Raw genomic sequence first — 22,418 nt, forward strand, 5'->3', positions numbered from 1 at the left:
CAACATATTATTTGAAACTCATTTTCACTAACACATTTTACACCCAAATCCCCAATTCTCAAAACCATGCCCCCCTCTTTTTTATGATAGTGATCATTTTCTATGCATAGTGACCTTAAACAAACTAAACAACAATTTCTGATATAGTATCCCTATTTTACCTATAGTAACACTTCCACACACATACACAATAACAACTACACAAGCCTAAATACACTCCTAAGATAGCAGTCACGCACAGAATCACTTACTGGCCGAACTATAGACCAACTGCTACTGCCAATCAGATCAGCAAGCTAGGCTTGTGATGATATGACACCGTGTACACATGAATACCTAATTGCTTCACATAAGTTTACATAAAAGAAAATTAATGCAGAACTTTTTAACATCACTTACTACATATAATGACCATTACAGGTTGAATAGTAACATATACAATGTAACGGTTACAATTTCCTCAGTTCTACAAAAGAAAACTTAAAACAGTAGTACAATGACCTTTAAATTGTGTATATTGACAACAACTAACATCTTATCAGACCAATACACCCAAAAAATCAGCGCAAAATGAATAGAAACCCTAATTTTGAGAATTTGTAAAATCAAACTCTAATTCGTGGCAACAAAACTTCAAATCAATCAAAAAAAATCTAGTATAATTAACAAGAATATCAATGGAAAAAATAAAAGCACAAAATACATGAAACTACAAAAAAAACAAGCGCAAATACCTAAAATCGGCGAAGTTAATGGAATTACAAAATTAAAAAAATGAAGTTGAAAAACAGACCTGAATGTTCCATGCGAGTAGCTGAACTACGGAGGCCTCTTCAAACTCCAATCAAATCATCCCCTAATTTTTGGTGGCATTGCTAATAGAGGAGAGAGAAAATAAAGGTTGAAGTTGAGGAGAGAAATTGAAGGAACAGATAAATGCAAGTAGAAGAAAATTGCAAAAACTCGAGAGAATCCGTTGAAGTTGAGATGAGATGAAGCTTCGTGAGAACGAGGGTAGTGAAGAAGAAGGTCCAGAGAATGAGGAGAAAGAAAAGGTCGAGAGAAGGAAAAGCTTAAACAAAATGAATTTTGGGCTTGTTCAATTCACACGTGTGAATGAAAAGGGTAAGAGGAGAAGCTTCTTCTTTTGGGCTTGGTCCACAATAAGTTTAGGTGGACCAGGTTCATTTAAGAGTTTTACAAAAGAGGATCCCTTTGCCTTATTCCTCTAAACGGACCGAAACTATTACAAATTTTTCCATTTCAAAAAATAGAAATAGTAAAACTAGTAATGCAAGACATAATTAAATTAATAAGATTAACAGGAAAGTTAAAACACAACAGAGTATCCCTAATGAAACTCAATTTCTATCTATTAATAGCCTTATTGTTCGTTTGGTAGTCGACCATAAATGGTGGCAATGAAAATGAATTTGTATATAAATTTCTAAGGAAAATCAATACTCATATCCATGATAACGATAGTTCATTCATAAGTATCTCTTTTTTCTTCATAACTTTCCATTACCACTCATTATTATTTGGGAAGTGGTATTGGATTGGAATGCAAACTTATGAAGAAAAACACCAAATTTGAGATAAAATTTCATTACCATCTCCTACATTTATTACCAGCTACCAAATAACTCGTTAGTGATATTAAATAAGAGCTATAATATTCTTTCCTTTTCAAGCCTTATAAAAAAGTGAATAATTTCCTTAACAAGGATAAAGTTATTCTAGACGAGATGATGAATCTTGTTACATTTTCTTGTTGGTATGATAGAGGTTTATACCAGGTTATTTCCATCCCCATAAAGACATACATTCACAAATTCTTATTAAAGGTAGTTTACAACAAATATTGTATAGGAAAATTTGGTAATATTAATTCAATTTTTGGCCGATTTTCTTTTATTAACCCCACCTACAACATATTTTTTAATAATCTCACATTTACTATCTAGCGACTTTTATTGGGCCTAATAGGTCATAAACTTGTTGTAGGCGGTAATATATCCCTACGTGGTAGTACTCTCTCTCGATATATTCAGTCATCATCATCAATTCATAACAATCTTGTTGAATTTTTCACTGGTTAACGGTCATTTAAGCCCAATTAAAGTCGTTGGTAGTAAAGGTGAGATTATTAAAAAATATGTCGTAGGTGCGATTAATAAAAGAAAATCGGCCAAAGGTTGGTTTAATATTACCAAATTTTCCTATTGTATATCGCAGTAAAAAATAAGTTAAAATCTTTAACAGTTACCCCAGGAGAATTGAAAAGTAACTGTTATAACCCTTTAAAATCACTAATAACGTATAAAAGTAATTATGTAACCCTTTAAAATGTTTATCCATCAAAATAAGTTTATAATATAAAAGTTAATCAAAATATGATAAAATTACGAAAATTGGGTAAAAGTTATCCCGATATATAATAAATTTAATGTACACCTAGTGTGTGCAACTGTTCCACTTACTTCATTATCATATAATTTCAACTATTTTTCTTAAAAGTTGTGCCGGTCAACGTGTATCCCCTAAAAATTGGGAGGCATGGCTGGTTGGGACACCGTTTTAGATTTTCTAGAGACATGCATCAAATCCTTAACCCTGCTTAGCGTTGGCTCGCCGAATCTCAATTAGCGACCGTCAATTAAATCTCTTCAATCGTTTTTTCATACGTTTTTTCAATCGATTTCGTCTTCAAGTTCATTCCATCATCAACAATGGCGACGAACGCGGCTAGCAATCGCAAGAGGAAGTATACATCTATTGACGGTGAACTTGAGCCTAAGAACACCCACCTCATGTTCCAATTCCTCTAATGAATTATCAAGAAATCAGTCTTGTGTCACCGACTTCAACAACACTCCAAATACTCCTCTCATTGCACCAGAATAGTTCATGGAGGATCAATATAGTAACTCTTTCGTGTGCCAACCAGTGGATTCTTACAACACAACTCTGTTTGGTGTCCTGGAGATAGAACAACCAAAATATATATTCAAAGATACGGATTATAAAAATATGTGTAAGCATAATAAGTTGCTACACTGTGTTCGATTTAGTGAAAAAGATAAGAAAACTAAAGCATAGACATTTGATATAGTTTTGTGATAAGCTGCTACACTGTTTCGATTTTCCATTTACCAGAGGTTTATGTGTATAAAAGTGTATCTGATGGCACTCGTTGTCAAAGCTTATTACATGGATAACTAATTAATCTACAAAAAAATATAATTATTAACCTTTCGATTATACAACTTATTGTGTTTGTCAAAGTTTGATGCAGTGATTAGTCAAATTTTGTCAAAGTTGGAATATTGATATCAACATTATGTTTCCTTAAGTATTATGTTAAATTTCGATGTCTCTTTTATCTAGATAAGAACATGGTTTTCAAATACGTTATAACAAATTGTTAAGGATAAATGAGCATGAACAATATATCTTAATAACAAACACCATTAATGTGCCTACGTAAACTTAATTCATAACTAATTACCCTGTCGATTTACATAGTTAGTTTTGATAACTTGGAAGACCGTGGTCTAACAACTAGTAGATCAAAGATGCCATTATTACTTTTGAGTTAGTAAAAAAAGTTAAAATTTAAAGTTTCCATTACTTCTCGAAAATCGAAACCCATTTCTTGATCAATTTCAATTCCTCGTTTTCAATTTCATTCGATCGTCAACCATGTCGACGAAAGAATCTAGCAATTGCAAGAGGAAGTATCCATCAATTGGAGAAGAACTTCCTCGTGTTCCACCCCCTCTACTATCCGATTATCAAGAAGTCAGCCTCGTGTCATCGACTTCCAGCAACAACCCCAATCTTCTTCTCATTCCAAGGAATTCACCAAGCAAATCTACTACTATCAAAGATAACGAACTCATTCCAAGGAATTCAGCAAGCAAATCTAATATTATTAAAGATAACGAACACAATTCGATAACTTCTCTTGTTCTTTCTTGTGACAATGATGGCAATGATTTTCTAAAAGAGGATACAAAGATGGCCACGAGTTTGAGGAATTTGGAAGGGTCTTAAAGAGGATATCGACATTTTTGATGATATTCTAAGATCTGCTGAAGAGTTCATTGAAGATCAATACAATAACTCTTTCGTGCGCCAGCCACTCTTCACGTTGACCTGTTAATAGAATTTTCTAGAGGAAATTTACATTTGAATGTTAACAACGGTACTGAACAAAGTAAAGTACCTAATTGTCGACTATGAATAGGATGAGGTACGTTATGAATTTGCATTTTTCCATTCTTTCGTATTTTTTTATTTTTTTTTTTCTTCCTGGAATTAGATTTATGCTTTTTCTGGTTTGAGTAGTAATGAAGTAATAAAATATTTCCTATGAAAAGATTTAGTTACACTTTTTTTATGGGAAATTTAGTTACACTTTTTAAGGAAAGATTTAGTCTTCCACGAAGTATTGTGTAATCAACTATTGGTTCTTGGTGGAAGTTATGTTAGTTAGTACGAAGTTGTTTCTTACAAAATACTTCTTATGTAGTATTGTATTAGTACTTGACAAGTTTAAAGCAAATCCTAATCAGGTGATTTTGTTCTGGATTAGCCAATTTGCAGGCATATCGCTTGATCTTCGCTTTTGGCAACTCAAAGGCTATGACGACATGCATACTGATAATCTTGCTACTGGAGAAAAATGTATAAATTCAACATTAGGACATCGTAGCATTACTCCTTTGTGGTAGATATACCTCCGATTAGCTAGCACATTTCTCTTGGTGCCTAGCTAGTAGATTATGGTGCCCCTTAGCGGTAGAACCGTAGAACAATGAACACACAAGCAGTTTGTCGCTAGTGTGCCCGATCACTCCCATGCCTTACTTTTCAACCTGGAAGAGAACACAAGTGTTTTTGGGAGTACTTTCTTGTATTGAACTCTCAACTTGAATATACAAATGAGCGTCTATTTATATGTCACCACCCCCTAGGTGTAGAATATTCACACTCTAGAATACTAGTGTGAATATTCTATACAATTCTTACAAGGAACTGCCTACAAGTTTCTAGAGCGTTCCCATCTCCGGCCAAGAGAAGTTCCTATATAAGGAGGTACCTACACCTTTCTAGATCCTTACACAAATATACAAGTGTTCTAGAATTCCCGTATCTAGAACCTTCAAGCTCCACCCATGCTAGAATGTCCAAGAACACCGTAGAACATTTCTAGAATCTTTTGGGATCTGCTACTATTTTGCTGCGTACGGGCCTTTCCAGGCCTGATATGAGCAATCCGACCCGACCATCATCTTCAATGGGTCAAAACGGGTGGGAACCCAAAAATTACAACCCATAACGTTTAGCCCATCAAATTTGATGGCTCATGCGATGGTGAGAGAGACGACTCGTGACATGAAGCTGTTGACGAGACTGTTTCAATGATCCATTGACTAGAGGTTGAAGGGAGGGTCTCCAAATTCCAGAATGGATCAACCATTGAAAAGGATGGATCAATCGTTGCCATCAAGATATTTAACCAAGAGTACTGCGTTGCTTTCAAGAGCTTCACAACTGAATGTGAGATCCTCCAAAAAATCAGGCATCAAAATCTTGTCAAGGTGATGACAACTTGTTCAAGTGTTGATTATTAGGGTAGAGAATTCAAAGCTTTGGTTTATTAGTACATATCAAATGGGAGTTTACAAAATTGGCTGCATCTAAACAGAGGTAGTTAGTACAGTTGACTGGTTGAGGGTAGGGATGGGGATGGGCATGGGCCGGATTTAGGCTGGGTCTTGAGTCTGAAAAATTCAGACCCATACCCATATCCAATGGGTTAAATGGATCTCGGGTAAAAAATTGGTCTAGTGTTCCTTTTTTTATTTTTAACATTTTTATCTTAGAAAATTTTCCCGCGCCATTAATTTAACCGTCATTTATCATCACATATTCACACTCGATATATATCGCCACTAATGCATGCATGTGTCTAATTAGACTATTTCTAATGTCTAATAACTGACCGGGTCCATGGGCTGAATCTAGACCGGGTTTGAGAATATTGGACCAAAATATGTTTTTAAACACATGGATCCAGATCTGCCCCAAATCCATTAGGTCTCAAATAATTAGACCCAGCCCCTTAAAAATGGGTCGGGTCCTGGACCCATGCTCATCCCTAGTTGAGGGTGTAAATCATATCACTGCGAACTTGAGTTTTCACCAAAGACTTGAATCTTGATATTGCGATTGATATTGCATTTGACAACAAGAGTCAATATAAATCACAACACAACTATGATAGATGGTTTCAGTTTTGGTAGAACATTTGATGGTAGAAGTAAATAGAATCAAGGCTCCGTTTGATAGGGTGTAAAACGTTTTCGCGGAAGATGATTTTCCCCTTTTCAAACACTTTACGTTGTTTAGTTTGACAATAGATGAAAAACAATTTTCCATAACTCCCTTAAAGGTGGAAAAATATTTTCCATTTGAAAGGGAGGGAAATCCCTTTTTCCACCTTACCTCCCTCTCTCCCTTCTTCCCTCGATCTTCACCATCTTCTCCCATTTTCTTTTAAGGAACCAAACAAAAGAAAACTAGTCTGGAGTTGTGTTTTCCATTGGAAAATATTTTTCATATTTTGCACTGAAAACATCTTACACCAAACCAAACAGAGCCCAAATAGAAAATTAAAAAAACTTGCAGAAATATCATTTCAGTCATTCCTGAGGGAAAAGAAGTAGTAGAAACATTACCTGCTTGAATTCTCCCCCGTTGTTGTAAACAAGTTCCAAGGAGCTTGTTTCTGATTGATGATAGTTTTGCAGAAACATCACTCATGTCCAACCTTTCTCGTGGGAACTCAGTTGAGCAGGATAGTGCTACTCCAAGTATAGAAATCAGTGCCTCCAACATTAAGTTGCTATCCGTCTCCTCACTGTCTATGTCTTCTTCAAGAAGTACATGATCTAGAATCTCCATTACATTTCCAGGTAGAGCTTCTTTGACGAAGCCATGTAAGCTTAGCCCTCCATTGAACATGTCATTAGTAGGCCTCTTTCTTGTAATCATTTCCAATAATAGGATCCCAAAACTATAGACATCGCCGCTGGTAGACACCTCATTCCCCATACCATACTCTGCATGTAATTCCTCTTATGTTAAACTTATTATGAAATTAACATGGAATATATGCTAAACGTTTGATGCATTAGAATTAAAAATAGATCAATACAGATAGTTTTGGTGATAGATATGAAAAACATTAGTTGGGTTACCTGGAGGAGCATAACCGATTGTACCTCTCACTCCAACAGAGCTAGAATAATTGGAGTTGGAGTCGCCACTGATGCCTTTCAATAGGAACTTTGCTAGGCCAAAGTCACCCACATGTGCTACCATTTCATCATCAAGAAGAATATTGCTAGGCTTGAGGTCACAATGAACTATGGAGGCAGCACAATGGTAGTGTAGATAATCCAATGCAAATGCAACATCAACTGCTATATCAAGTCTTTGGCGAAGATTTAAAAGCCTTGATATACTATTTGACTTCTCGATTGAATATGCAGGATGCAACCAATCATCCAAACTCCCATTCACCATGTACTCATAAACTAAAGCCTTGAAATCTCTGCCTTGATAATCCACACTTGAGCAAGCAGTTACAACTTTGAGAAGATTTCGGTGCCGGATGCCACGGAGGACTCCACATTCAGCCATAAAACTCTTGGTAGCACCATGATTTTGAAGATTAAACACCTTGATGGCAACAATAGATTCATCCTCATCATAGTCATCAAGCACCCCCTTGTACACAACACCAAATGTACCACTGCCAATCAAACATTCAGAGGAGAACCCATTTGTGGCTTTAAGAAGTGTTTGGTAAGACAAATTTGGAAAATTTTCTGAATCATCTGAAGATGTGGGTTTCTTAGTCCTCTTTCTGTGTCTGAAAGTATATAATAACACAAGAACAACCAGTAGCAGTATAACTCCAGAACACCCAGAAAGAATTGCAACTATCAATTTTTTTCTTTTGTGGGTGTTGCTGCTTAAGCTGCATCTGGGTAACTTTAACCCAGGTATTCCTCCACAAAGCCTAGTGTTTCCTCTTATGTAAACAGCACTTGCATTACTAAAGACTCCATCATAAGGTACTTCACCTTCAAGGTTATTGTTGGATAAATCTAGGCTTTGCAACTTGAAGCTCTGTAAAAAAGTTGGGATTCTTCCAGATAAATTGTTGTATGGCAAATTTAATTCAAGGAGACCCTTTAATGCCTGCAATGAATCAGGAATGGTGCCTTGGAAATTGTTTCCCTCCATGTATAAGAACTCTAGAGACACACAACCACCAAGAGAGCTTGGTATCTCACCCGTTAACAAGTTTCCAGAGATATCAAGGTAGTCAAGATTAGTCAGTCTCCCAACTTCTTCAGGCAGAGACCCAGTTAGGTAGTTTTCAGATAAATCGAGTAGGATAGACAAGACAGGTAGATTAAATAGTCGTGGGGGTATGTTTTTGGTAAGACCGTTGTTAGAAAGATGTAGTTGATTTAACGATATACAGTTTCCAAGAGATGAGGGTATTTGGCCTTGTAATCCATTGTTTGAAAGCGTTAAAACAGAAATCTTAGTTAAGTTTCCAATTGAGGTTGGAATGAACCCGGATAATTGGTTTCCATCTAGAAATAACTTCTGAAGGTTTTGGAGCTTCCCTATGCCTCGGGGAATGACGCCAGAAAGTGCATTGTTACTAGCATCAAGGAATTGCAATGTTGCTACATTTTCAATGCAAACTGGAATTTCTCCATGTATGTTGTTATTGTATAGTGTCAGAGCGGTAAGAGAAGAAAAGTTGCAGAAAATTTTAGGGAAAACTCCTTTGAATTTGTTTCTACCTATCTCAAGGAATTGCAAATTGGTGGCGTTAGCCAAGGAAAAAACAAAGTTCAAATCTTGAGCTTGGCCATACCCAAGGGAGTTAGTGCCTAGGATAAGCCAAGTAAGCCTTGTTAACTTGTGCAAAGAAGGAACTTGTCCTTGAAGATTGTTCCCATTCAACTGAATAACTTCTAGGTTTGAAAAATTGGATATTGATGCTGGAATTTGTCCACTGAACCGATTCCAATATACAGAGAACGACTGAAGTTTTGGAAGTGTGTTTCCTAAATCTGAAGGGAGGTTTCCTTCAAAAACATTCATTCCTAAATCTAAATCTTTTAGTAAAGAGAGGTTAAAGATTGAGAGTGGGACTACTCCTGAAAACTTATTGCTATTTAAGTGTAATACGGTCATATTACTCAGTTTCCCCAAACTATCAGGGATACTTCCAACCAAGTTGTTTCTAGCAAGGGAGAGTATTGTCAGAGATGATAAGTTCCCAAAAGATGAAGGAATGTTACCGATAAAGTTGTTATCTGTTAGAGTAAGTTGTTGCAAATATGTCAGCGAACCAAACATGGGTGGAATTTCTCCCACCAACATGTTATTAGAAAGATTTATAACAATAAGGCTATAGCAATTACTTGATATATTTGACGGAATTTCCCCTGTAATGGAATTATTATACAGGTCTAGAGTTTGTAACCTGTGCAAACGATTGATTTGAAGAGGAATTGTGCCACCAAAACTGTTATTTTGAAGGTATAACACCCTGAGAAAGCTCAAGTTACCAAGATGAGGAGAAATGATACCTGTCAGTTTTGAGGAATGCAGGTCAAGTATCGTCACTCTCTGGTGCCTACGGCCACAAGTAACACCGTACCACTCGCAAAAGTGAAGGGTGTCGTTCCATGAGCTCATAACACCAAGTGGGTCGACTGTTATTCTGGATTTGATTTGAAGCAATGCTAATCTGTCTGTTTCATTGTTCCCAGCTACTGAAAACGGGAGGCAGCACAACACAAAGTTAGCACAAAGGATGTAGTAAAGAAAGGATGATAAGTTAAGCTTTTTGGAGAAAAAAGACATAGCTTAATAAAGCTTATAAAGTTATAGTTATGGAGAATTGATAATATGAAGTATATGTTTTGCAACCATATGTAACCATATTTATGCTGAAGCAATAATAGAATTAGATGTATCTTTCAAAACAAAAAAGAATTAGTCAAAGTAGAACGTAACCAAAGAAATGAAATTTATCCTGAGCCTCAAATCATTTTGACTTAAAGAGAAGACTTGGGAAAATAACAAGTAAAGAAAAGTATGCATGATTGAAAATTCTTGGAAATTATCTTTTTATTTATTCTTTAATTATTGCATCTTTGATATTTCTAATATTTGAAGGTTTTATATTATCTATCTCCCCATCTCATTTTTGTTAATTGATAATTCAGGTGTGCATATTTGATGCAGAGTAATCTATTACGGAATATTTATCTATTCTATTACTTTCTACTAAAACACACACCATGAATGACACATGTCACTGGTGAAAAATGTTGCCTCCAATTTTTTTTTCCTTTTTATTAATTTATTTTATTTCAATAATTTTTCATGGAAAAGATTCAGTATATTTGACTAAAATATTTACTTGATCTTCAATGTAAGTTTTCAGCTGTATTTATATTTCTCAAATAGTATTTGTAAATCATACGGAGTACTCTGTAAATTATATCCTAATTTTATTAGTCTTTCAAAAAGCGGTCAAGATCTCTTTTACTTTGTACCTACTTTATTTTTGAACAATTATTTTTTTTACTCAAATATTTTATAAAAAATAGTCAAATAATACCGGAAGACTTATAGATAGTCAAATAATAATCCTAATTTTGAGAATTCCTGACGCATTAATTGACTATTTTCAGAGGCATGACCTTATCTGATTGTTCATTTGTTCCCTTCTGTGCTGTTCTGTCTCTGTAAAAACTTCACTTCCCTCTCCTGACTCCTGACTCCTGTTACACATGACAAAAGAGCACTTTAAACGCGATTTTCATGAAGAAGCAAACATATCTTTCAAAATGATAGTTCTACACAAGTTGATTTAGAACCAACCGCGAAAATGTTCTTTTATCATGCCTATTTTGAACTCCGTGTATAGACAATACTTGTACAATTAAGTGTTGGGAAACTTGGCTGTACAGTATGCGCACCAACAAATGATCAAACTTTGCAATCAGATACTCCGTTGTAGTGCACTAGTGCACCTAAGTTATCCTGAACATAAAGATAACAGCATAGTGACATTAATTTATGAAAACTAGTGATTACAATCAGATAATATGAAACGAGTTGAGGGAAAGTACAGGCAAACATTTATCTTGCTACTTAAGATAATGAAATAAGGTAGAATCTAGGAAAAGAATTGCATAAAATAGCAACAGCAAGTCAGTTCTGTTGATTCAGATACAAAATATTTCCTCTTTCCTCTGTTACATGACACAATTAGTTAGTCACGTTTGCCAATGCATGATTTCAAACATTAATATCTTCAATTATGGATAAGAAAAACTATAAAAAGTTGATATTTAAAAAATATTTATTGAGACGAATCTAACAAGACCCCACACGACTATATATTTTTTTTAGAGTATAAATCACAAAAGGAAGTCAAAGGGGTTTGTGTGAATAGTGTCCAAAACCCCATTGTGTCATGTAAATAAGAATGGAGGAAGTACAAGAGTACTAACTCAACATATTTGTATTGAAATAAAATAGAAGCAGCAATCCTGCAACGATACTAGTGATTCACGCCTGTAAAATCAGGAACTAATTACTCAAAGAGTTGTAAAATTTTCAAAAGAAACAGAAAACCTAAAAAAGCAGAAAATTTACAGTCACAAGAACTTTTTCTTGAACAGGTACTTTGGAACTTTTTGTACAAGTTGAAGGGATCGACGAACTAAATCAAGATTATGTGGTTGAACTACATACATAAATTCACAGAGGACAGTTATTCATTGAACATACTGTTAAAGTCAGAACAAAAACTGATAACTAAGTACTCACTCTTGACCCAAAAAGCCACCTTGTCCCACGAAGACTGAGCCCATGTTTTGATATGTTTGTACAATAATCCTTATCTGCTAAATTGACAAGTAAAGAAATGAATGAAAATGGAGTTCACTATAACAAAAAGACAACGTACTCGCTCATATACACAACAAAGAAATAACCACATAGAGGGTAACATCAATTGTGCAAGTTCATAACGGTTGAGGAATTTAAAATGTGAAAAGTTTCTTTCGGAGAACAATGCATATAAGGGTATAAACATAGCAAAGACATCCAAAATTCACTCTCAAACAGAAGCTTCATTACATCACTGCATCCTCAACTCCTCCTGCCAAAAGAAGGGATGTTTAGAGAAAGCAAAAATGTTCCCAAAACTACGAATTCCCTCGATAAAACTAATTCTCAAAGAAAGATTTGTTAGAAAATTTTGTTATTGTCAACAATAATGACAAGATACGACAATAATTTCATCGTATTGTCAAAGTTGTATCTCTTTAAGCAAGTTCACAAGACAATGGATCTATAAATGTACACACTACAGAGCCAGATGAATGTCATATTGTTTAGTATATCAGGTGACAGGTCCAATGCATCATAGTCATAGATTCATAAAATATACTTTTTATAGTTCTTTTATCCATAATGTATTAGAGCAGACCTTCATGATGCGACAGAAATGTGAACTAGTATATACACAATAACTTTAGTGTTTTACTTGATCACTGGTACGAGTTACTGAATCAAGTGCCAAGGGGGTATATGGCTTATATAGTAATTCCTGTCTTTAAAGGTTTAGCGCAAGTTTTTATTGGAGAAATTGGCCTCAACAACACCAACTATAGTTTGGGTGCAGCAAACACCACAACTTTTGACTAATAGCCAATACAACACCAACTTTTGCAAAGGGTGCAATGTGTATCATAAATGATACCGGCAGCCCTAGATTCCAATTTCCAAGGAAGACGGGAGAATCTTCAATATTTTAATACTTTTTTATTTCAATTTTGAAGGTAGCAAGTCAAGGAAACAAACAAAAAAAGAAGAAAAATGTGAAAATTTATGGTAAAGTCGCGTGAGTTGAGCAAAAACAAGTAAACATATCAAATATAAAACGAAAAATGTAAAATATTAGAGATTTTCCGTCTCCAGAAGATTTAGGGTCGACAGGGTCATGTATGACATGCATTGCACCCTTTGCAAAAGTTGGTGTTGCTTTGGCTATTAGTTTTTAAGGTTGCGCTGCTAGCTGCACCCAAGCCATAATTCGTGCTGTTGAGCTTTTTAATTACGAAACGTTTGTTATTGCATTGATATTTTCCAACAAATAATAGTGCATAACTGACAGATAAAATGGGATGGCACAAGTTAGTTATGTGATACTACGCATTTCAACGAATCGAACTTGAAATATATATATTATTATAGTTAAATGAAAGTACAATGTAGGCTGCTTGTGAGGCAAGCATAAGGGAACGAATGTGGGTGACTACTGACTACTCTGTCACATGAAAAGCTTCATGTTGGTAGATAGTGAAAATGATGGTGGATTTCTTTATAAAGTATGAGTCAGCTTGTTACTGGCCCATTTGAGGTGGGCTCTTCCCCTTGCAAGGATGCAGGGGTTTGCCACACAAGCATTGGTTGTGAGCATAAGCTACAACAGGAAAGATATTGAAAGGTCTGGCTTGTGGTATCTCTCCACACAATCTGTTTGCCCTAAAACTTGCATGCCTGAGATTTGTGATTCCAATCAAACTATTTGGAATTCTTCCTGTGAGGCTGTTGATAGACAAGTCTAACCATTGCAGCTTCACCAGTTGGCCTAAACTCGATGGAATGATCCCAGAAATATGATTCCGACATATATCAAACCTCTGTAAATCAACCAAGTTTGACATTGAGCTTGGTATATGCCCTGTAATCTTGTTACTCCCAATGTTGAGTACTTTCAAGGTCAATCCTCCTTTAAATTCAGGTATGGTGCCTGAAATTATGTTCCTTGAGACATCAATCACCTCTAGGAAGCTAGTTGTGTGGCCATTGAGGATTGCCGAAAGAGGACCAAAGAGTTGGTTCGAGCTAAGATCAATAGAAGATATACCTTTTGGCAAGACAATGCTAGAAATATCAAATTTGAGTTGGTTGTTGGATAGCTTGAGATATTGCAAGTTGGACATTCTTGTTAAAAAAGTAGAGATACCACCTACGAGATGGTTATTTGCAAAATCTATAGAGGTTAAAGAAATAGGTGTAGTGAAAGTTGGAAGAGTACCCTTGAGGTCACAACCAGCTAAATGGACAGCAGTAAGTTCTCTGCTCCTAATCCAATCAGGAACTGTCCCTAAGCTAAGACTGTTGTAGGACAAGTCAATTGACAATAAAGAAGGCAAACCTTTAGCAAGGGTACTTGGCAAAGGATTTGAGAGTGCATTTCTTGATAAATTAAGGTACCATAAGTTCTCTAAACTAGCAAGAGACTCAGGGATATGACCTATAAGAAGATTATTACTAAGGGAAAGACTAGTGAGAGCTTTAAGGCCACCAATTTTCTCAGGGATCCTACCTGTGAGCTGATTGTCACTCAGTGATACATCTGAAAGTTCAGTAAGACTGCAAAGTGAATTGGGTATTGAACCAGAGAATTGGTTATAAGAAAGCTCGACGAAAGTCAGATTACGAAACTGCCCTATAAAATCAGGGATTACCCCAGATAGTAAATTTTTGCTGAGATCAAGAAATTGCAAACTCTGAAGGTTTCTAAAAGTAGGTGGGATAGGACCAGAAAGATAGTTTCTTCCTAAATTGAGCTGAAGGAGTCCCTTAAGGTTTCCTAAGCTAGGTGGCATTTGACCCCTCAAGCGGTTTCCATCTAACATGAGGGTTTTAAGAGAAGGCAAGCAGCCGAGGCCGGAAGGGATGGGTCCCACAAGTGAGTTCCCCTCTAGGACAAGCTGAGATAAGTGTCTTAAATTGGAGAAAGTATCAGGAATGTTTCCTCTAATGTGCTTCATCCCACTAATCACCAACACCTCAAGGAATTCCAAGTTACCTAAAGAAGATGACAGTGTACCCTCCATGTAAATATCATCAACATCATCACTATCACTACTAGAAGGTTTCTGCAACTCCAAAGCAATAACTCTACCAGTGGAAGGATTACATTCAACACCTTCCCAGCTTCCTCCACAGCAATCTTCACCCACCCACGACTCGAGAATGCCTGTTGTATCCTTAACAATCTTGGTTTTGAAGCTTAGAAGTGCAGTTCTATCAGCTGCTTTACAAGCTGAGGTAGTTGTTTCATGAGTTTGGGATTTGGATAGCTGACCAAATAGTGAAAGAATCAGCAAAAGCTTCAGAACCCATCTCAGATTCTGCATACTAAGATGTGGGTTTTAATTTGATTTTGAACAAAGACAAAAAAAAAAGTTTGTAATTTTTGGAAGTTTAAAATGAGGAAAATGTACAATTCTGGAAAGGGAAAAGAGAGGGAAAAGGCTGTAAAGTTAACAACATGGGTTGTTCAATTTTGATGCCTCAGTCTTCACTTAGACTAAAAGAAACAATGATGGGAGGCATAATAAATCAAAAATTAAATTAGGCATATAGAATTTTTAAGTCATTTGGTCGGATATTTATAATTGGTGAAGAAAAAAGGTAGCAATCCCATCATTTGTTAAACTCGAAAAAATACAAAAGCTTGCAACTTTTTTGAAATAAAAAAGGGGGGTTTAGTTTAATTTTATTCACATGAATTATCAACAGTTTTTATGTCGACTGACCGTTAAAAATAATTCAAAACAATTCACGGGGATGGTAAATTCAACTCGAACGTTGGAGCGCACTATAATTCAAATCCTTAAAAGTCTTCCAAATTTGGGAATAGTCCAATGAATAGCAACCCAACAACTCAGAAAATGTCAATTATATTTTGAAAAAATGTCAGTATAATAACACGACAATATTTGAATATTTGATTAGTTTCATAATTACACAAACAGTAAAACAATTAACCTAATTATTGCAAATTATACAAAATTACCTCGCAATTCGGGTAAAAATTGGATGCATATAATTGGTGATGGATTCTGGTTCACCGTGCTGTAGCTGCAATGGGGTTGCCTCTGATTCTTCGGGATGAAGGTTTCTGCTTCAAATGTTCCCATGGTTGCATTCGAGAAATTGAGGTTTTAAAAGTAATTGAATTGATTTAATTCGAGCTTCGATAATTAAAATGATGGTACCGGCATACCCTTTTGATATTTGAATCTGAGATTTTCTGATGAGAGAGATGAAGGTGAGAGTGTTGTTCATCCATGAAATTGGCATCTTTAATTCTTTATCCAGAATCCCAAACAAACATTGTCTCATAAGTTGTACCGCGAATTGGATGATACACTCGGCCATGGGTGTTCACCGGATCGATTCGGACCGGAGTCATAGACCCGATCAAAAGGCGGGCCTGGCCGGGTTCGACCCAGGTAGTAACATAAAATCAGCCCATTGTGTCGGACCAGGATAAGATTTAGACCGATTTTTTACGTCCAAACCCGCTTTTTCGGACCTAAAATACCGGATTTTTGGGCAATTTTCGGATCGGACACATAACTAAAAGTGTAGTTTTACGTTGCCCAAAGTCTGTCGAAAATTTTAAAACTTTGGACCGGACCAGCCTGGACCAGCAAAATTCCTAGCGTACACAGTCCCCCAAGATATAGAAATATGTCTTGTAAAAATGTTTGGTAAAACACATACACTTACAATTTGGTCAAGGAAGATGGTAAATGCTAGAATTGCTAGGCTAAAGTTAGATTTAAATAGAAGTAGACAATACAAATCTATAAATAGAGTTATAATGTAGGTGTCATAATAGTTCAAACACAAAATAACAAATCAAAAGATGTACATGTATTTTCTAGGAACATCCAATTACAATAACAATGATAGTAATTTCTTGGTAGCAATGCAACATAACTAAAATTTGCTAGCAAAAGGCATACACACATAGCCATTAAACACACAACCACTTTACACATGGAGCTTGCAATGAACACGATGGATAAAAGGAGGAAGAAAATGGGGAAGTCATGCTCCAAGACCACTTGTTTGAGGCACCATTGCAAGACATTGCACTTAGAGAGATACATCATTGGTCCAAACCTTCATCAGAACATGATTGGTGCGTAGAAGCTCATGCACGGGGTCAAATTCTTTTACATCAGCATGTAATAAAAGGCGATAAGTATGTAGTATCCAGAATAACATGAACATATTATGCAAATATCCCTTGCAGCTTGCCACAACTTTGTTTTAACGACTCAATCTCTATTAATTCTAGTTTGATTAGGAGTTCAAGATGCAAATAAGCATGTTCATGTTAACAATGTGGAAATGCCTTGAATAATGTGGAAAGCTTCATTAGACTCTCATAAATTACACATTTAATTGAAATTAACCAAAAGAACTTGCTTTAGGAACTCCTTTGGTAACAAATCCCATGTGAGTTATACTCTGCACTAAACCTACACCCAAAATCACCAATCTAATCAGGTCCACCCACCATGGTGTGCTTGGATACATATATTTCAAAAGGCCTTGCGCGCACAAGGTGTACAATAAATTTATCGTACACCAAGATAACTTTTACCCTGTTTTTTGTAACTTTAACCTGGTTTTTTGTAACTTTAACCTAGTTTCGATTAACTTTTATATTATCAATTAAAAACTTGATAGATAAACATTGTAAAGGGTTAAATGATTACTATTATACATTATTAGTGAATTTGAATAAATATTTTTTATTAAAATGAAAATTTTTATCATACGGATAACTTTTAAGCATTTTGAGTTACTTTTAATCCGGTGTACAACATTTTTAAGTAAGAATTTGTGCATATATTTAGGAGAACAAAACATGAGAAGCTGCTATCCAAATATTAGCCTTAGCACAATAAACAAGACAGGGTTTATGGATAGCAGAGAGGAAGCATGATCTAGAGACGAATGAGTAAAGGTGCAGGTTAGGTTAGTGTTAGGAAGAATAATTTAGAGACGAATGAGTAAAGGTGAAGAGGAACTCTATGCTTTTAGATATGTTAGGATTAATTAACCTATTATTTGGTTATTAAATTGGTTATTAAATGAGAAGTTAATGTACCCACCTATTTTATATAATGAATTTTGGATATGGAGGCATGAGTACATATGTGGCCTCTAGCTATAATGTATACTCTTCTACACAACTATTACATCTTGTACTGTTTATATTCCATTGTTTATAACCAAATAGCCTTGATATTCAACAAAATCTTAATTCTTGAACTATAAAAATAGTCTGGATGACCAACCTAGAGACTGCAATGGTTCTTTTTCCATCCCGGATTGACCAACCACGTAGGATTCGAACCAACATTTTTACACATTTGCATAATGCTCTACCAATTGAGCTAATAGGTTAGGTTAGCAGGTTAGCTTGGGAAAGGGTTCGCTACACGAAAGCTAGCACCAAAAGACCAAACCTAAAGTTCCTACCGTATACAGAGTACTGTACTGAAAGAGAAAAATGCAGAACAAATACAAAAGCTACTTCTTTTACCTTTTCGGTGCATTTCATATAACTTGAAGCAGACAACTCAGGACCTCAGCAACCTAGAACAAAGGTAAAACCCTTCATTGCAAAGACACCATCATCGTTTACGCAGAACGACAAAAAAGACTTAGGAAGTTATTTGAGCGAAGCAGAGGTGCATACAACATACTGCATATGCACCTGATTGAGGCAGACTCGTGATGTAACATTTGATCGACTATTCAAGATCCTGCTCGAACACATATCAAAAGAAAAACATAGTCATTGTATAAAGAAAACCAGCCAGTTCATCATCCACAAGAAAACCAACAAATCAAGGCACCAGGCAATCTATTACGAACTATGAAAATAAAATATATTGTTTAAGGGATAGAAATTTAGATCGTAAAATCCGTATGTCTCAATATTATACTCTAAAATTTTCAAACTATATCATAATTGTTTTTATGTAACAAAAAAAAATCGGCAAGAATTCAACATGAACTGATAAATCAAGCATATCCAGCACAATAATACAGTATAAACTACAAAGCTTCAAATCGACTCATCATATAATTTGTATATATTACAAGTAATCGACTCATTCTATAACAGTAGCTCTCGTGCTACTGGCTCACATGTTAGATTTCCAGTATATTGTTCCCTCTGACAAACAACAAAATAGATGTAGCTAGATTATTCAGTTGTAATTACAATTCTGTTTAAACAATTCAATGAAAACAGCCAAAACAAAAAACACTATAAGCCCAGTAACATTATAAAAAAAAAGAACAAAGAACAAACTAACAAATAAAATCTGCAAAAATCGAAAACAACATACCCCAAAACAGCTTGGCGGGTACTGCCAGAACATGCAGTTGCAACTTTAACCAAGAATATCGGAAAGCTAATGTAGAAGAGGCTGCCTAGATGAGGTTGAAACAAACGCTAAGCGCACGAAATATTTGTAAACGCAAACTAAAAACAGAAAATTACTACAGAGGCAAGAGCCTAATCCGAGCAGAAGCTGCAGAACACATAAATGTACGGTGTATTCCCGATAGCCATAGAGACATCAGTTTAATCTAGGACGGCCAGTACCCAATAGGAAAATGAATTTTTACAGGACCATGAGCTACTAATATACATTTAGTTAACCTTGATAATGCATCAGTCGTATGACCAACTTAGATACAAACTTGTTGGAGAGAGATAGGAGGGTATAAATGAAAATGAAGAACATTTTAAATGCTTTGAGAAGTGCAGAAACAACATGATGTGCTAATTGAAAAGTTGCCAAAACTCCATGAGCAAATCATATATATGTAGATCCATCGCAAAGGCCAAACAAAATTTTAAAATTAATTCCAACGCAAACGAAAGCTAGAGTAGAAGTATAGCATAGATGACGACTTTAATGCACAAATTAGAAGAACATTAAAAAAAACTCAGCCTTCACCTTCAGTACTTGATTGGGGCAAGAATTTCTAGCTGAGATCCAAGCTTCTCCTCGACAACCTTCTCAGCCTTCACCTTCTATTTGATGAATTGCTTCTTCCTCTCGTAGACTACCTTAGATCTTTCCTTTCGCTTCTCCACAATCTCCTGCACGTCAAGAAAATGATCAGCAAAAAATTAGGATTAGTTTCTTGCTACCAGACAATACATAACATTAATCTAATGTAATTAATTACTGATGAACACTGATTAAGGTAAAAGAAAAGAAAAAAAAAAAGACAAGAGCCACAAATATACAACACTGTAATTAGCCAAGCAGGTCAGTAAGTACCCTGATTAATGCAAAGCAAAAATACATAACATTAATCTAATGTAATTAATTTGTGTAATAAATCTGTAGGAAGGCACTAATGACAGCTGTTTAAGACAAAATCACACAAGAACCCCATGAAATTTTATACACAAAACTTGATTTGATCCGATCATCAAATAACGAAAACCCAAACACACAAACTGGGGAAAAAATCAACAAACAAATATATGGCAGATCCAGGAATACAAGGTAAAAACACGAAGTGAGTCCGATTAAAAATTTAAAACAAAGAAACCCCAAAGAACTTCCTCATAGGGAAAGGAATGTTTATGGGAACACGAGCTACTAATAAACATTTAGTTAACCACTTAACCTTGATAATGCATCAGCCGTATAACCAACTTGGTGAGTCTTCCTTAACAGTCGTTTATATGTAACAACTATAGGGACCGGCCTTTAGGAGGCAACAACAAACTCTAAAGGCAGAGAGCATAACAAAAGCTAAACCGAAGACAGGAACCATTACATCAACAATACACCTAAATGGCTACTGCATTCCAAAATATCAACAAAAAGCAGGAAGCGCTGAATAAAAGGCACCAGGCAAATAAAACAACAGAAAACACGACACAAAAGAGAGACGAACGAGAAAGAGGAGACCATGGTAAAACTCGGTAAAGTGCTTAACAGTCAAGAACACAAGACCAGATAACCACTCACGAAAACAACAATCAGATTAACCTACGACACTCAGCACATAACCTGCAGAGGCCTGGGATTGACACCTAACAGATCAAGCATGTGCTGTAGAAAACAGGAATAAAAACAACATTATAGCATTTACTGTCCATATAAAGGGCGCATCAGTATGATCCAATAAGGAACGGGAAATCATATGCATAGGCATTATGTATGGGAAGATCAGATTAGTGGTAGATTTCAGAAAGTCGGTTAGATTTTAGATTCAGAAAATCAGTTAGATTTTTAGTACTTTTCCCTGGGCCATTTTGAAATCACACATGTTACCCTGATCGCTTGTGATCCACATGATGTTTACAGGGCAGAAGAGAACAATATCAGACCAAGATATCACATTATAAAAGAAGAAAATATGTAATTGTTTACACAAATTTTCTAGTCTAGGCAAATAAGATAGAAAATAATGCAACAAAGTATTTTTATTGATATTTGAATGTTTAGGTACAATCTCTATATTTGATAGTTTACAAAAAATAAACTAAGTCCTCTGATTCTGTTCCGCAGCTGACGATGACACGTGTGTGACACCTGGATTTGGTTTTAGGGTGACATTCGTTTGATGATGTCAACCTGAGTTTGAGTTTGGCTAAGCAGTCGACACAAATTTGATGTGTTTTTTGACTACTTTTAGAGAGAATTCCTAGAGAATTTATGGACTCTTGAGAATAATGAATTTCTGATCCCCGCCACTGAAGTAGACGAGTAGTATTATAGGAGATGAAATCTCCTTTACTGGACTTGATAGGTTTAGGCTCGGGCCCATTTTGTGACTTGAGAGTCTTTAACCTGGTCCACTCGGTTTGTTTATTTTGGGCTAACAATATGATCTAGCCCAAAAATATATGATCCAAATTGTATTTGAGTAATTCGGATATTTAATTTGGGTGGGCTAAATTAATTAAAATGGATTAATATTATGATATCGGTCCAAATTGATTAATTTATTTAAATTGTAATACACTACAAATTTTTAGTGTCTACAAATTGCCCCCTCGAGACCATGTCACATACACGACTTGAAGTGTTTGAGCGTCACAGGGTCTCGAACCATCATGACTTGACAGTCTCTCAAGATTTTTTGCTTAAGCTTGACTTGACAGTCTCACTTAAATTTTACATAAGATTTGACTTGACGGTCTTCTGTTTGCGTCTTAATTGATTTCTACCCGACAATCGTCCAAAGTGCTACTAGTATGATACTTAATCGCATATACAAAGTAGTTTGTATATAACACTTGAAATAAAGAGCCTTGTCATCCAAAAATTCTAGTTATACTAGGGTTTGCACTTACACCGAGAGATGGGCCGCAACTTATAAAAGAGACGGAAAGGCCGATCCTTTTATGTGTAGGCCGATCCTTC

The 22,418-nt window shown here is 35.6% G+C and overlaps 2 protein-coding genes across 10 annotated transcripts; both read right to left on the reverse strand.

Annotated features, from left to right (window-relative positions):
- Window positions 1-370: 370 nt before the first annotated feature.
- On the reverse strand, window positions 371-21,378 carry LOC110800431 (probable LRR receptor-like serine/threonine-protein kinase At3g47570). Of its 9 annotated transcripts, none has more exons than XM_056840948.1 (9): window positions 21,060-21,378; window positions 19,986-20,131; window positions 16,001-18,776; window positions 11,953-12,026; window positions 10,999-11,160; window positions 10,818-10,898; window positions 7,272-9,881; window positions 6,750-7,133; window positions 2,330-2,982 (listed from the first exon to the last, which is right to left on the reverse strand). In XM_056840948.1, the coding sequence occupies exons 7-9, from the start codon at window positions 9,802-9,804 to the stop codon at window positions 2,909-2,911; spliced, it is 2,991 nt and encodes a 996-aa protein (XP_056696926.1). In that variant the 5' UTR covers window positions 9,805-9,881; window positions 10,818-10,898; window positions 10,999-11,160; window positions 11,953-12,026; window positions 16,001-18,776; window positions 19,986-20,131; window positions 21,060-21,378; the 3' UTR covers window positions 2,330-2,908. The 9 variants fall into 9 exon arrangements, with proteins under 9 accessions (XP_021861430.2, XP_056696926.1, XP_056696925.1 ...); XM_056840947.1 differs by having other exon boundaries at window positions 21,018-21,378; XM_056840946.1 differs by having other exon boundaries at window positions 20,671-21,378.
- Window positions 13,345-15,654, reverse strand: LOC130470576 (DNA damage-repair/toleration protein DRT100). The gene has a single exon (XM_056840951.1). It carries the CDS (start codon window positions 15,336-15,338, stop codon window positions 13,533-13,535), a length of 1,806 nt encoding a protein of 601 aa, XP_056696929.1. The 5' UTR covers window positions 15,339-15,654; the 3' UTR covers window positions 13,345-13,532.
- Window positions 21,379-22,418: the final 1,040 nt, after the last annotated feature.

The sequence above is a fragment of the Spinacia oleracea genome, chromosome 3, assembly GCF_020520425.1.
Source record: "Spinacia oleracea cultivar Varoflay chromosome 3, BTI_SOV_V1, whole genome shotgun sequence".
Taxonomy (NCBI): Eukaryota; Viridiplantae; Streptophyta; class Magnoliopsida; order Caryophyllales; family Amaranthaceae; genus Spinacia; species Spinacia oleracea.